The sequence below is a fragment of the Cetorhinus maximus genome, chromosome 9 (assembly GCF_964194155.1).
Source record: "Cetorhinus maximus chromosome 9, sCetMax3.hap1.1, whole genome shotgun sequence".
Taxonomy (NCBI): domain Eukaryota; kingdom Metazoa; phylum Chordata; class Chondrichthyes; order Lamniformes; family Cetorhinidae; genus Cetorhinus; species Cetorhinus maximus.
Window position 1 is genome coordinate 77,752,375 of NC_135887.1, and position 16,175 is coordinate 77,768,549.

Below are 16,175 nucleotides of genomic sequence, written 5' to 3' on the forward strand. Positions count from 1 at the left end.
TTGACCCAGACCTTCCTGTCACTTGCCATTTCAACAACCCACCCTGCTCTCATGCCCACATGTCCATCCTTGGCTTGCTGCAACGTTCCAGTGAAGCTCAACGCAAACTGGAGGAACAGCACCTCATCTTCTGATTAGGCACTTTACAGCCTTCCGGACTTAACATTGAGTTCAACAATTTCAGACCATGAACTCTCTCCTCCATCCTCACCCTCTTTTTATCCCCTTTTTGCAATATTCATTTTCATTTTTTAATTTTATTTTTTCATTTTTTAATTTGAATTTTTTATGCACTTATTTTTATTTTTATTTATTTTTATTCATTGTTTTATCCCCCCCTTTTATCCTATTTTCAATCTTTTTTCCCACCACTGTCCCCTCCCCCCACCCCACCCTTACAGGGGCCATCTGCCTCTTGTTCGTGTTGTTCTTTCCAGAGTGCTTATCCTTGTCCTGCTATTATCACATTCTGCTCTCTGACCTTAATGTCACCATCAGCACCTCCTTTAGCCAGTACCACTATCATTAACACCCCTTTGTCCTTTCGTCCATGATATCTCTGGCAATCTCTCCCTTGCCTCTACCTATCATTGGCCTTCTATCCAGCTGCACCTGCTCCACCCGCCTTAAACAGTATAAATTTCATTATATTTTTACTTCTCTTTAGCTCCGAAGAAGAATCATAAGGATTCGAAACGTGAACTCAGGATTTTCCTCTCGTAGGGTGGGCAGGGTGGGCGGGCCCAGGAGCAGCTGCCCAATGGTCCGCAGCCCGCGATCGGGCCCCAACCACGTTCTCACGCTGGCTGGCCAATTAATGGCCAGCCAGTGTGAAACGCGTGCTGCTAACCTCAGCGCTGCCGGGGTGGGGGCGGGAGGAGAGCGAGCGCTGAAGTGTGCGCATGTGCGGGGGTGCGCTCAGTGCAAACTCCCTGCAAGCTCAGAGCTGCCTCAGGGAGCTGAAGACTTTTAAGCTGAAAAATAAAGAATTCAAAAAACGGCATCATGTCCCCACATGTGACTTGGCCACATGAACATGAGGAAAATGAGTTTTAAAAAATGTTATCGTTTTTTTTATTTACTGTCCGAAACCTCATCCCGCCCATGGATGAGGTTTCATTAAAAATAGAGAGGCCACCTGGCCTATTCGCCCACCTGCCAACTGACAGGTTGGGCAGGCAGCGAAAAATTCAATTTAATTAATTAATTAAGGTTCTTAATAGGCCTCCTAATTGTCAGCGGGCATGTTGCCGCCTCTGGCATGCGCCCACCGAGCAGAATATCGCGAGAGTGCGCGGTGACATCAGGACGCTCACCTGATGTCATCGCGCACTATTTCACTCCTGTTCAGGTCAGGTGCGTGCCTGCCTGCGGGATGAAAAATCCTGCTCAATATTTTGTATCAGGCTTATTCTGCACTAGCTGCTTAATCCATGGGCAGGATTTTTCCCTCGTTGGGCGGGCGCACACCCAACCCGAACGAGAGTAAAATAGTGCATGATGACGTTGGGCGAGCACCCCGATGTCATCGTGCAGACTCATGATATTTCACTCGGCCGGCGTGCGTGGGTGCCAGAGCGGCACCCGCCATTAATTAGCAGGCCACATAAGGCCCTTAATAATGCAATTGTATCTGATTTTACATTGTGCGTGCAATTTTCTGCTCGTCGCATGGGTAGGCGACCAGCTGACATTTCCTCAAACCTCATCCAAGGGCAGGATAAAAAGGGTCAACAGTATTGCCAGCGTGAGTGGTGAGGAGTTTAGGAGCAGTCTGCAGCTGGTTGCTTATTTGACAGCTTCATATCTGTTCGAGGCTTCATTTTTAGCTTTTTCAGGCCACATTTCAGGACTCATTGCTGTCTACCAGGCCTCTGGAGGATTCGGGCCATCTGGACCCTTCCAGATATCAGTCAGCCTTCCATTACCCTGGTAATGGGAGTTGTGGTCTCCACTGGGGGCACCTCCTCTTAGGAGGAAGACAAGGGCAGAAGGGAGAGGAGGCCGGGTATCCCAATGCAGTTTCCAGGGGAGGGACCTGTGGGAAGAGAGGCGCAGGCACAAGGGGCGCAGGGCCAGCAGGCAGTCCAAGGCGGAAGGGGCTGCAGAAGACACTACTATCCTTCTGCTAGGGTTTACAGGCAGCGATGCAGCTACCTCAACATGTCCGAGGTGCAATACTAAAGGAGGCTTCGCCTCTCAAGGGAGACCGTCACCTCCATATGCCTGATGATTGGGCCCGAGATCAGCTCTGACTGTGTGGTTGGACACTCCAAGCCAGTGGCTCTGAAGGTCACAGCGGCCCTCAACCTCTATGCCTCCCGGCTCTTTCCAGGGGTCAATGGGGGGGATATTTGTGGAGTTTCCCAATCAGCTGTCCACAGCCACATCAGGCCGGTGACAGAAGCTCTGTTCAGGCGGGTACTGACCTTTATTCTTTACCGTTCGGGTGAGGCCAGCCAGGCTGGGCAAGCCAGAGGCTTTGTAGCAATTGCTGGGTTCCCCCATGTCCAGGGTGCCATTGAATGCACACATGTGGCCATCAAGCCAGTTAGCTGGTTTCCTTCATCAACAGGAAGGGATTCCACTCCATGAACATGCAGATAGTGTGTCACCACAGGGTGCAGATTCTGCAAGTCTGTGCAAGGTACCCTGGCAGCTCCCATGATGCCTACATCCTCAGACACTCCCACGTGCCAAAGCTTTTCAGTGCTCCAGCCCGACTGGATGGATGACTGCTGGGTGACAAGGGCTATCTGTTGAAGAGGTGGCTTATGATGCCCCTCCACTACCCAAGAACAGAGGCAGAGAAGCGTTACAATACGAGTCATGGCTCCACAAGGGCAGTGGTAGAGAGGACCATAGATCTTCTCAAGATGCGCTTCTGATGCCTAGACCATTCAGGGGGCACACTACAATACCCCCCAGAGCGGGAGTCTGATCCTGGTTGCATGCTGCGCTCTCCACAATCTGGCTCTGGCAAGGAGGGACCCACTGGAGGAAGAAGATCTTGACGCAGCTGCACAGGCCATAGATGGAGTCCAGTGGTGAGTCGGAAGATAGGCACGGTGAGGAGAATCCTGAGGGCATGGAGCCAGGCCTCGGTAACCTCTAGGGAGGCAGAGACACCAGAGATGCCTTTATCCAATGCTCCTTCAGCTAGGCTGCCAAAGATCAGTTTCAAATGTATGCCTTGGCTACCTCCTCCATCTGTCTGAAAGGACCCTTTCATTTGAACACAAAAAGCACTCATTACCTGTGCAATAAAGTTCAGAGCCACATACGTCCTGCATTACATACTGTCGTACCCTGCACTAATTACATAAAAAGGTGAAGCATCCTCAAGGCATGATGATAAAACCAGATTTATTTCATTTCCACGTATACGGACTTCCGACATCAACTTCTCTGGCTTTAAGTCCCAGACCAGGAGACAGTAACAAATCAATGAACAGAAAATCACCTGTGACCTGTCCCTCTTGTGCTCATGGTGCCTTTAACTTACACTTCCGAGTGCTATGTCTAGGTGCTCCCACCCTCGCTGGCACCGGCATTGGAGACAGCCTGCCGACTCTGCCCTCTTGTTGGCCTTGATGACCTTGGCTATCGTCCTCTGGCCAGTGGAGCCTGTGCTGGCCCCACCTGGGAGGGAGCGGCCAGTGCCATGCTTGGCATCTCCCCAGTCATCGCAGCCTCATCAGATGCTACAGTCACTGGCAGAGGGGCTGCTGCCAGGATCCAGAGCACCCTGTGAGGAGCCCTCAGAGATGACCGGCAGCTTGTGCACCGAAGTGAGGTCGCTGTGGACCTCCCTGCTCACCATTGGTGGACGGGCACCTAGCTGCAAAACTGGGCGTTTCATACATCTCCCACATTGACACTGACCACCTGAGGTCAGTGCCCGTGTGAGGGCTTGTAGATCCGAGTGCAATCCCTGCTCTCTCAATGGAGGACGCAGTGCGCTCGGCCCATGACAGTTAACGCAGTGCTGATGCTCCACATGAACTCCTCCATAACGGAAACCATGGCACGCCGACCCTCATGGATCTCCGCCAGATCCTCCCGCACATCCTGCTGGACATCCAGCATCTGCCACCTAATGGACAACTCCCGAGGCTCATCATCTGCCTTCGACTGAGCATCATCCTGGTCTCCAGCAGTCCTCCGACTGCCGGTGCCCTGGGCATTCTCTGCCTCCACCTGCACCTTAAGCAAGTGTGAAGTGCCCTCACCAATGTGCACCAAGATACTAACTGCTGAATGAATGCCCACCGAGGTGCTGGTATCTGCACTGGTGCCTGCTTCAGAGAGCGGGTGTGACGCAGGTGACAAGGATGCCAGGTGGTCCTCTGGCGTCAGGGGTGCTCCTTCAGGGTCCAGAGGCCAAATGCTTGCTGGCGAATCTAAAAGACAGAAGAAGGACATGTTATTAGCTACAGTCATCACACTGTCACTGTGCATGCTGGGCACCCTGGTGAGACAATGGAGATCTGCATCATGGTGCTATCATCTTCAAATGATAAATGGGGACTCCAGGTTTGAGGCTCCCATCAATGAGGAGTCTGCATTAGAATGGTTGCACAATCCGAAACTCTCACTTCTGTGCACTGAGCTCTTACCTTTGTCTGGCACCCCCACCTCTCCACACACGGTTGCACAGGGAGCGTGCTGGCTCTCAGGTTCCAGGGCATCTTGCTTGAATCTGGTGATCAGCAACAGGTTGCCCCTTTCGGTCTGGTAATAGCAGGTCTTCACCTGAAAGGATAGAGGAGCAATGATTAGTCCAGTCTCGACCTGCAGCCCCATTGCAGTCTGGCCAACCCCAGCCGAGGGACACCTCGCAGGGCACATCCTAGTCATGGCCCTCGAGCCACAAGGCACTCAGTCCAAGCAGCCAGGGCTCATGCCCTTGGCCAGCTCCAGCGTCATTGACAGTTGGCACCTAGACTCTAACGCCCCTGAGCTCCACAGGGGGATGGCCACACCTTCACACTTCTGCACACTGACCCATGCCAACACGGAACTCGCCCTTCCTGAGCGCAGCAGGTCATTGAAGCGCTTCTGGCACTGCACCCAAGTGCGCCGCACCACATCATGGCTGCTCACCCTGGCTGCCACCCACCTCCCACGCTCTCTTGGTACGGTGCGGTGTGATGGCCTCCTTCTCCCATCTCTGGGGAAAATGGTGCCCCTCCTGGTAGCCACCTCCTCCACGAGAATGGCGAGACACTCATCAGAAAACCAGGGGGATCGCGTGCCCACCCGACCTGCCCTCCCACCTGGTGTTTGCTGGCCATTCGACTGCATCATCTGTCTGACCGGCATTCAGCGGCCCTTCCCTGGCAGCCTTTCTGAGGCTCCCCGGGCCTTCTTTATACCAGCCGCCAGGTCACCAATTAATTGCCAAATAAGACCCGCCCCGTGTGAAATCGCGGTCGGGGTCCGATCACAGGCAGCGGTCGGTTTCATGGCTACTTCCGGGCCCACCCGCCGCGCCTGCCCAATGAGGGCAAAATTCAGCCCCATGTGTGGGTTTTGGGAATAGAGACATACCTGTTGTAGGTGATTTCCCTCATGGTGCCTCTCAAGCACCACAACCAGATTGCATCACATTTGCCCCAGCTGCAGCCATGCAAAGGAGCCTATCCAACCCAGCTCTCCGGCAACTGTTCACCCCATCTTGAAGTATTTATGAAATGAAGCGGGTGCAAGCACTTCAGGGAAGGAAATCTGCCATCCTTACCCAACCTGGCCTATGTGTGACTCCAAATCCACAGTAATGTGGTTGACTCTTAACTGCCCTCTGAAATGACCTAACAAGTTAGTTGGTTGAAGGGCAATTAAGGATGGGCAATAAATGCTGGCCTTGCCAGTGACGCTCACATCCCATGAAAGAATACACTTAAAAAGCAGCCCCTTTAGCCGTACACTTATCTGGAAGCTTATTGTTGCTTGCTAGCCAGTGATTTCATTGTCAAGCTAACCCTCATTATTAGCAGGCCCATTTAGTCCAAGGTGAAGATGTATTGTTTCTTGTTTTCTAACAGTATACTCTGAGCATAGTGATGGTCAATATTGGACCATTTAATGGAGCTGTAGTTTTAGCTGTCTTGTCATAACTCCTGATTACCCCACCATCTCGCACCCCTATTGTACAAACACTGACTTTGCTTGTACTTGATTCCACAGTAAAGGTGGGTTCATGTCTGTATGGATGTACTTCTGGTTGTTTCTGCACCAGTAAAATAGAAAGGGTTCGGTGGACAGAAGTATTCAAAGGGTAGGACACAGAATAGTCTCGTCCAGTTATGCTGTACAAACTCAGAGGTAAAATAGATCTTGCTAAAGATATCAAATTGTAACGAAAACAGCAATTACCGGACATGCTTGAGTTCAACAGTTATTTTTAATGTTGTCTGGTTTACATGTTGCTGCCATCTGGTGGAAAATTCAATAATATTGTTCAGTTGACTCTGACCTTCATCAAAACTGTCATAGGATGGAGGTCAAAAGAAGTCAATAATTTGTCATGGGAAAGGGTTCCACCTGAATAAATATGTGTCAGCTATCAAAGCTGTGGATCTCCAGATGCCTCCATGTCACTGATTAATTCTTTATTGAAATGCTGCCTTATAGCTATTTCATTTCTACTAATCTAAAAATTCTCATAGCACAGTTGTAATATAGGAATACATAATAGGTAATTCACAGAAAGCAAGGTCCCACAAACAGCAATAATGACAAGATAACATGTTTTCAGTTGTGCTAGTTGAAGGTAAATGTTAGTCAGGCCATCAGGGGACAATCCTGCTCTTCTTCAAATAGTGCCACGGGATATTTGACATTCATCCGAGAGGACAGATAGGACCTCAGTTTAACATCTTATCCAAGTATATGTCAGAATGCACCTCTGACAATCCCCCACTGCTGCACTGGAGTATCAGCCCCAATTATGTGTTCAGGTCTCTGGAGTGGGACTTAAACATGTAAACTTCTGACACAAAGACGACTATGCTGCCATTGAACCAAAGCTGATGTCTTTATGTTTGTAATTATGGCGCTGCTTTATTCAATAAGTAAATAATCTAATAAACAGTTATTCAGTTAATGTTTCATGAAAAACACCATCTTAACATGTAACCCATTGCTTCTGAATCAGAGTGCACACATTTGCAAGTTGAGCAGCTGTGGGAATTTGACCTGATACATAACAAATTTTAAATGGCATCTTCCACAGAGGCAAGTGGAATATTGGCATTTATTGCAAGGGGAATGGAATTTAAAATAGACAAGTTTTACTGCAGCTGTACAGGGCCTTGGTAAGACCACATCTGGAATACCGTGTACAGTTTGATCTCCTTATTTGAACAAAGGTATAAATGTGTTAGAAGCATTTCAGAGAAGGTTCACTCAACTCATTCCTGAGTTGAGGGGCTTATCTTATGAAGAAAGGTTGAACAGGTTGGTCCTATGCCCATTGGAGTTTAGATGAGTGAAAGGTGATCTTATTGAACATAGAAGATCCTGAGGGATGTGGAGGTAGATACCGGAAGGATGTTCCTATTTGTGGGAGAGACTAGAAACAGGGGACGTAATTTAAGAATGAGAGTTAAGACTGAGATGAGGAGAATTTATTTTCTCTCAGAGTCATTGATATGAAGAATGCTCTTCTCCAGAAAGCAGTGGAGGCTGGGTCATTGAATTTATTCAAAGCAGAGTTAGATTTTTGATAGACAATGGTGTGAAGGGTTACGGGAGGAGCAGATGGCAAAGTGAAGTTGAGACCATAATCAGATCAGCTATGATCTTATTGAAAGGCAGAGGAGGCTCGAAGGGATGAGTGGCACACTCGTACTCCTAAGTACTTTATTCCTATGTTCTTCTGTTCCTGTGAGTTTGGTGTCTTGGACTAGTTTCAATCACTTAAGGGGGTTGTTTGGAGAGGAATTTTACTGATTTCCCCTCTCCTCCCACCACCCCCAAATGACACATGATGAAGAGAATTCTGAGGAAGATAATGATGAATGAAAACTAATTGTACTGGCCATAAGGAGTTTTAGTCCTCTGATGAATGTTTTAATCATGGACTCCTTTTAATTCTGCAGTAGCTGATCTGACAGTAACCTGAAATCTGCATTCCACCTACCTCCGATAACCTAAGACCCCCTTGCTTACCAAGAATCTATTCACCTCTGCCTTAAAAATATTCAAAGACTGCTTCCACCACCTTCTCAGGAAGAGAGTTCCAAAGACTCGTGGCCTTCTGATTAAAAAAATTTCACCTCATCTCTGTTTTAAATGGGTGACTCCTTATTTTTAAACAGTGGCCCCTAGTTCTAGACCCTGCCACAAGAGGAAACATCCTCTCCACATCAACCCTGTCAAGACCCCTCATGATCTTATATGCTTCAATCAAGTCACTTCTTACTCTTCTAAACTCCAGCAGATACAAGCCTAGCCTGTCCAATCTTTCCAGATAAGACAGCCCATCCGTTCCAGGTATTAGTCTGGTAAACCTTCTCTGAACTGCTTCCAATGCATTTATATCCTTCCTTAAGTAAGGTGACCAATACAGTACAAAGTACTCCAGATGTGGTCTCACCAATGCCCTGTACAACTGAAGCATAACCTCCCTACTTTTGTATTCAATCCCCCTCGCAATAAATGATAACATTCTATTAGCTTTCCTAATTACTTGCATACTAGTTTTGTGATTTAAGCATTCGGACACCCAAATCCCTCTGCACTTCAGAGCTCTGCAATCTCTCACCATTTACATAATATGCTTCTCTTTTATTCTTCCTTCCAAAATGGACAATTTCATATTTTCCCACATTAAACTCCATGTGCCAGAGCTTTGCCCACTCACTTAACCTATCTTTTTCTGTTTGTAGCTTCCTTATGTTCTTTTCGCTACTTACTTTCCTACCTATCTTTGTGTCATCAGCAAATTTGTCAACCATCCCTTCAATGCCTTCGTCCAAGTCATTTATATAAATTGTAAACAGTTGAGTTCCCAGCGTTGATCCCTATGGCATGTCACTCGTTACATCTTGCCAACCTGAAAAAGACCCATTTATGCCTGCTCTCTGCTTCCTGTTAGCCAGCCAATCTTCTATCCATGCCAATATGTTACCCCCTATACCAAGAACTTTTATTTTCCGCAATAACCTTTGATGGGGCATTTTATCAAATGCCTTCTGGAAATCTAAGTACAGTACACCCACTGGTTCCTCTTTATCCAGAGCACATGTTACTTCCTCAAAGAACTCCAGTAAGCTGGTAAAACACAATTTCCCTTTCACAAAACCATGTTGACACTGCCTGATGACCTTCAGCTTATCCAAGTGCCCTGCTACAACTTCTTTAATAATAGCTTCTAACATTTTCCCCACGACAGATGTTAAGCTAACTGGCCTGTGGTTTTCCCCTTTCTGTCTCCCTCCCTTTTTGAATAATGGAGTTACATTTGCTATCTTCCAATTTAATGGGACCTTCCCCAAATCTAGGGAGTTTTGGAAAATTAAAACCAATGCATAAACTATCTCACTAGACATTTCTTTTAAGATCCTAGGATGAAGTCCATCGGAACCCGGTCTCTTGTCAGCCCACTCTCTCAATAATTTACTCAGTACCACTTTTCTGATGACTGTAATTTTCCTGACTTTCTTCCCCACTTCCATTTCCTGGTTTATAGCTGCTTCTAGGATGTTACTTGTATCCTCTATAATGAAAACTGATGCAAAATACCTGTTCATCTGCCATCAAAGGGAATTAGATAATTAGAAAGAGTTTGGAGTTTATTCTGAGATACAAAATGAAGTTCAATCAACTTTGTTGCATAGGTTTACTGAAAACGTCCCTACAGATTAAATTTACAAGACTAAGGCAAAGCTGGTTACTAAGGGTTTGAAGAGTGACTGTGTGATTATTGATGTTAGAGTGGCCTGTGGGAAAGTAACCTTGAAAATATTTTTTAGCGCTTTTGGCCACATATTCATGGAAGTGTTGATCAATCGACATAAAAGCTGCATTTCTGCAGAATGATATTTCACAGAGAAGTGTTTCAGAAACCATGCAAAGAGGCAGCAGATGCAGAAGGGAAACTATGGAAACTAAACAAATGCACCTATGGCCTGAATGATGCTTCCAGGTTTTGGTATCTTTAAATGAGATCTGTTTTGCTGAAAATAGGTTATGTTTAACAAATAGAAGATCCCGTAACGTTTTATTGGCCCCATCAAGGAAAGCTTTCCGGCATCTTTTTGGTACATATTGATGATTTCTTATGGGGTGGCAGTGTGGCATTTGAGAAATGTGTTATTAATAAGATTAGGGTAGAATTTAAAATTGGGACTCAGGCTTGTGGAGCATTTAAACATATTGGTTTAGATATTAAGCAAAGCAAGTCTGGAATAACTTTAAATCGACAATCCAATTTGAAGAGTATTATTCCCATTCCAGTCAATCGCACTAGTTCATCACAGAAAGATTATGTGTATACTTAAAGAAGAAACAGGGCAATTGTGAAACTTGATTGGTCATTTGAACTGGTTGGGCATCCAGATGAGACCAGATGCTAGTTTTAATGGGCGGAATTTTACGATGGTGGGATTTTATGGTCCCACCAAAGTCAATGGAGTTCTGAACAGCTCGTAGCATCTTACAACCCTGGCCCTGCTGGCATGGGGCCATAAAATTCCACCTAATGTGTTGGAATTAGGTACTATGATGAAAGACCTTAAAACAAAGAATGTTTTAAGGGCAATAGAACATTAAGAAAGTTAAATATGGATAAAAACATACTTAAGTCACCATCCTTATGGACCCAAAGTATAAGCTAGTCATTTTTAGCGATGCTTCACCTGTTAGTCTTCCTAATGGGTATTCCAGTGCAGCTAGTTTCACAATAATCTAATGTACATTCTAAAATATGTGAAAGTTAGAAAAGGTTACAGATTGACCTTCCTGGCTTGAAACAAATGCTGGAGAGAAAGGAAGTCTCTAATATTATGTGGGTGGATGCGAGTCGTCAACTGTCAGATTATTTCACATAAAGAAATGCATGCACAAATAAATTTCGAGGGGTCCTAGAGGAGGGACACTCACAAACTAATGATTTTTACAGAATATAGTGGTCTTTGATTTAATTTGTTTTGACAATTGGTTAGAACATATAAAATCTTTATTTTAATTAGAGAAAGGAATATGATAATTGTGTATTAATTTTATCTACTTATATGCAGAAAATGAACATTAACTGGGGATCCACTTGTGCTCCTATAAATAGAAACAGACCAAAACTGTGGTTGTTGGGTTAAGAGGTGCATGCTTGTAATGTGGAACATTACACCACATGGACTGCAGCGGTTCAAGAAGGCAACTCACCACCACCTTCTCAAGGGCAGCTAGGGGTAGGCAATAAATGCTAGCCCATCCAGCAAAGCCCACATCTGGTGAATGAATAATAAAAAAAAATGTGTATCTCTGTAAATAAGCACGTTAAAAAGCATGTGAAGATTTGCTCCAGTTCTATCCTTCACCACTTGGTTTTCTATAATGTAACTCTGTGCCTCTGTTAATTGTTTGGCACGATTATTATTCACTTAGCAGTTACACTAAACTGAGTGCCTTACACTAATTGTGTGTTGTCACTGTTTTTAAATCCCTTGTGTAAATTTGGAACATCTCTTCAAATTAGTATTTTTGTCCCCAAGAAAATTGGTTGACATTGCTTTTAATCATATATCACTGTAAATTTATACCTAGGTAAACAAGAATTTTACTTATTGATTTTTTGACTCCACACATCTTTTTAAATCATGTTATATGTACAGATGTACACTTTAAACCATGCATTGTATTGTGTTTTATTTGTATCAACACATTATGACATTATGCTTGGTTGTATTAATGGTTATAGTACCTGTAACCAGGAAAGCCAAGGAAAAGATGTTTGGCGGACTGACTGGAACTATCCCTGAAATGTTTCTACTTCAGAAATGACTTAGTCCTTGTCCCTATGGGGAATGTATCTCACAGATTGCATCTCGCAGACTGCAACTCAGACAATAGCTCAGCTGACATTTCAACACATGATTATATATGTGACTGCAGCAAAAAGTAATATTTCCCTGTCTCAGTGGTGTTGAAAGATTAAATTTAAAATGCCATCCATCATTGTTTCTGTTAATAATTTTGTCGGCTGCAGAAGTTCTGATAGATTTTTTCTGGTTGTTCCCATCTTTTGCCATCACTAAAGGCCAGTCAGACTCTATCAGGGTATACTAGGTAAAAATGCATTGCATGGTGTGGTACTCAGCCATAAAGACCCCAAGGTCCAACATTCAATCTCCACTCTTATGTTGAGGTGGATGATCTCAGTCTGTAAGGACTATACTTAGTCCATGGGCTACAAGTCAAGAAGGGTAATTTTAACTGCCAAAAGCCAGTGGGTTTGTGTGGAATGGAAATTAAAATTTTTTAAACTTCAAATGAGAACCCAAGCCGCTTTGAACCAGCCCACTTCCAATTTTAATGGAGTTGACCAATTTGTTCTCAGGTAGTGGGTTGATCAGTAAATGATTTTAAGAAGGCTGTGTTTCTCCATTTTAGAATGCTCTCTTTATTTAATTAATGTTGGACAGGCTTCCTTGGCCTTAATTGTGAAATCCAGCAGTTAAGAGAAGTCGACCCCCTTGAACATACTCTACCTTCCACCAGGATCACTCCCTCCTTCACTCACCACTGACGTAGATTCTCCTCCTCTGTACCCTTCTGCCAATCAGACTGGCTGTCAGGGAGGATACCTGGAGAAAAAATTTAAAACACATTCTACAATTTTCCATCCATAACCTCCCCCTCCCGATCACCCCAATCACTGTCACATTGAATGTCTTGTTAAGTATCAGGGCCAAAATGTCAGCCAAAGTTCCCTCATCTGGTAACTATCCAGTGACTCTAAAGTTCACTTTGAGGGATCTAGTATGGCTGTAGTGCTCTCCTGCAGTAGTATCATTTGTGAAGTCGCTGTGTTGTTTGGCCATTGCGTAAGGTAACAAGGAACTGTTGGGGGCTATGGATCTGTACCTCACTATCACTGCACTCAGGAAAGAAGAAGGGAGGGAATTAAACATCAATCAGAATCTAATGTTCAGGTTAAACAGAGACCCCTAAATGACAGCAAGCAGCTCTGATCTGTTCTCTATGTGCAGCAGGTACTCAAAGGACAGAACTAAGTCGCCAATATCTATTTATGTGACAGACAGGCCGACAGTACACATGGAATAGAGTATGACTGAATAGCTTGACTTCTCTAATTGCATATAACTTCTACTTTCTGTGTCCTTAAACCTACTTTAGAAATTATGTTTCCAGTTCAGAGTACTGAGTGTGAAAATTTATTTTTTTAATCATAGAAGAATCATCACTGAAGATGAACAGCGTTGATCATATCCCACAAACCCTTGCAAGTCATGCAGGAGGTCACAAGATGGTACACAGAGAGCTGCATGCTGCAGACATGCTCAAACCTGATCCCAGGGACACCTTCTTCCTGAGTGAGTTCTGTTTAGATTTTCACTCAGTGTCATAAAATACAGATCGGAATCTGCATTCACTTCCGGCTCTGAGTTACTTGTAGACTTTCATGACTAGTTTTTGATTATTATAATTTCTCTCCATTTTACTGACTAAATACACCGTTTAAAATTACTCAAATGATTACCACTTAACAGTATCCAGATTACTTCAGAACATTGAGTGGAATTTCACCAAGCAGTTGGAGGTGGAACTGGTGTCACGCAAGGAGACTAAACACTTGGGATGAGATTTGTACTCAGTGTGATAGCAGGTGTGAAAATTGACGTTTTACCCACGGGCCTTAAAGGCGGGTTTTCGCACCGTATCATCCCCTTCCCGCCTCATTAATTATGCAGCCACAGGAAACACGCCGTCTTGCTCGTGGGCGGCCTCTGAAATGCCCGCCATGCCGCTATCTTACCTTTTCCTCACACTTGGTGCCACATCTAAACTGCAGCCACGCACACAGTTCTCAATGCTTACAGCCCAGGACTGCTCCAGTGAAATTAAGGCCCTGCAAACCAAGAAGAATTCAGTGATCCTTTTGGAATGCCTTTTGGAGGCTCACCATGATGTGATTCACCCCTGCTCTGGCCGCAGGATGTCCAACAATCTCACCACTCCGGCTTGGGAGGTGGTGGAAGTGGTGATCAGTGCCAATGCTGCACAGAAGAGGTTGGCCATCCTATGCTTAAAGAGGATGAATGATCTCGTCCGTGCCACCAGGGTAAGGCAACCATCTCATCACACTAAACTCACACACTCACAAGGCCATCACACATTCACTGGTACCTCACTCACTGCCAGCTCAAGGGACATCACCACCCATTCTCTCACACATACCCTCACATCTCCATATGGCCTCATCTCCTCTGGAGACTATCTCTTCAGCCCTCTCCACCTTGAAGCCACTTGCACAGATCAACATCTGCCCCACACACACCTTGGGATACCCACCCTTCCCCAGTACAACCTTCGACCTGCAGCCTCTTTCCATGCCTGAGGCCGCTTCTCCCTCTTCCCCAAGCAAACACTAGCTCTGCAGCCATTGAAAAGCCATCCCCACCTTATGGCTGGTCTGGTAGTTAGAGACCTGCCTGTGAGCCCCCCTTAAAAGTGATGTGGTGCTGCCTGTGAAGCTTGGCGCTGATGACCGTGAGTGCTGCCTGAAGCAAGGTAGGCAAACAAACCTCGAAGTCCTAAGCAAGGTGCAGCTCGCAAAGTGCATATCGCTTATGTACAGTTGTGAAATATGTTGCCAAATGATCCAGTGTGGGGGGATGATTCCAGCGAGCAGGGTTTATAATAAGATGCTAGTACTCACATTAGGTTCCTGGCGTGCGGTGGCGGGAAACACGGCCCGCCATTGACGGGTGGGACAGATGATCGCAAACTGATTTCACGACAGCGTAAAACCGATTTTTGGCATTCTCACCATATTGTCCGCTCACACCCGCTATGATGCCCACCAGCAACGGGACCAAACGATTCCACCCCTATACTTGTGTGTGCAGAACACAATTCCAAAATTTGCGATTGATACAAAACTTGAAAGTATTGTGAACAATGAGGAAGATAATAATAAACTTCAAGTGGATATAGACAGGTTGGTGGAATGGGCAGACAGGTGGCAAATGAAATTTAATGCAGAGAAGTGAGTAGTGATTTATTTTAGCAGGAAGAATGAAGATAGGCAATGTAAAATAAAGGATACAATTCCAAAGAGGGTGCAGGAGTAAAGGGAGCTGAGGGTGCATGTGCACAAATCGTTACAAGGTGCCAGGGCAGGTTGAGAAAGCGATTAATGAGGCATATGGGATCCTGGAATTTATAAATAGGAGCAAGAGTACAAGAGCAAGGGAATTATAATGAAAGCAAAATGCTGCAGATCCTGGAAATCTGAAACAAAAACAAAAACAAAAGTTGCTGGAAAAACTCAGCAGGTCTGACAGCATCTGTGGAGAGAAAGACAGAGTTAATGTTTCGAGTTATAATGAACACTGGTTCAACCTCAAATGGAGTATTGTGCCCAATTCTAGGCATGCACTTTAGGGAGGATGTGAAGGTATTAGGGAGGGTGCAGAAAAGATTTACAAAAATGGTTCCAGGGATGAGGCCCTTCAGTTACATAGAAACTGGGGTTGTTTTTCTTAGAGAAAAGGTTGAGAGGAGATTTTATAAAGGTGTTCAAAATCGCAGATAAAGAGAAACTGCTCTCAATGGTGACAGTGAATTGGACAAGCAGCTGAAGAGAAAAAAAAATTGTAGGACTAGAGGGAAAGGATGGGGCAGTGGGACTAGCTGCATTGGCCTTGCAGAAAGTTGGCATGGACACAATGGGCCAAATTGGCTCCCTCTGTGCTACAACCATTCCATAATTCTTGTTGTCATCATTGTTATCCTTCTATCTCAGTAAAATGATGGACATGATGAAATCCATTGGTAGCTTTATGTGGTGCACTTTTGCTGATGGCTGAAGAGACCAATCCATGAGAGGCAAGTTCTGCCACAAGTGCTGCATATGAAGTGGTTATCAGGTGTCATTTTGGTTGTTGTTTTTAGTGTTGGTACCAGTTTGCAAGTCTCTGTAGTCA

General features: G+C 45.2%; 1 protein-coding gene across 1 annotated transcript in view; it reads left to right on the forward strand.

The window, feature by feature from the left end:
- The window catches only part of LOC144684737 (N-acetyl-beta-glucosaminyl-glycoprotein 4-beta-N-acetylgalactosaminyltransferase 1-like), an 823,211-nt gene that overhangs the window by 677,475 nt on the left and 129,561 nt on the right, over nucleotides 1-16,175 (forward strand). The window contains exon 10 of the mRNA XM_078548907.1: nucleotides 13,419-13,559. Coding sequence (XP_078405033.1) covers nucleotides 13,419-13,559 — 141 coding nt within the window. The remainder of the gene's footprint in view (nucleotides 1-13,418; nucleotides 13,560-16,175) is intronic.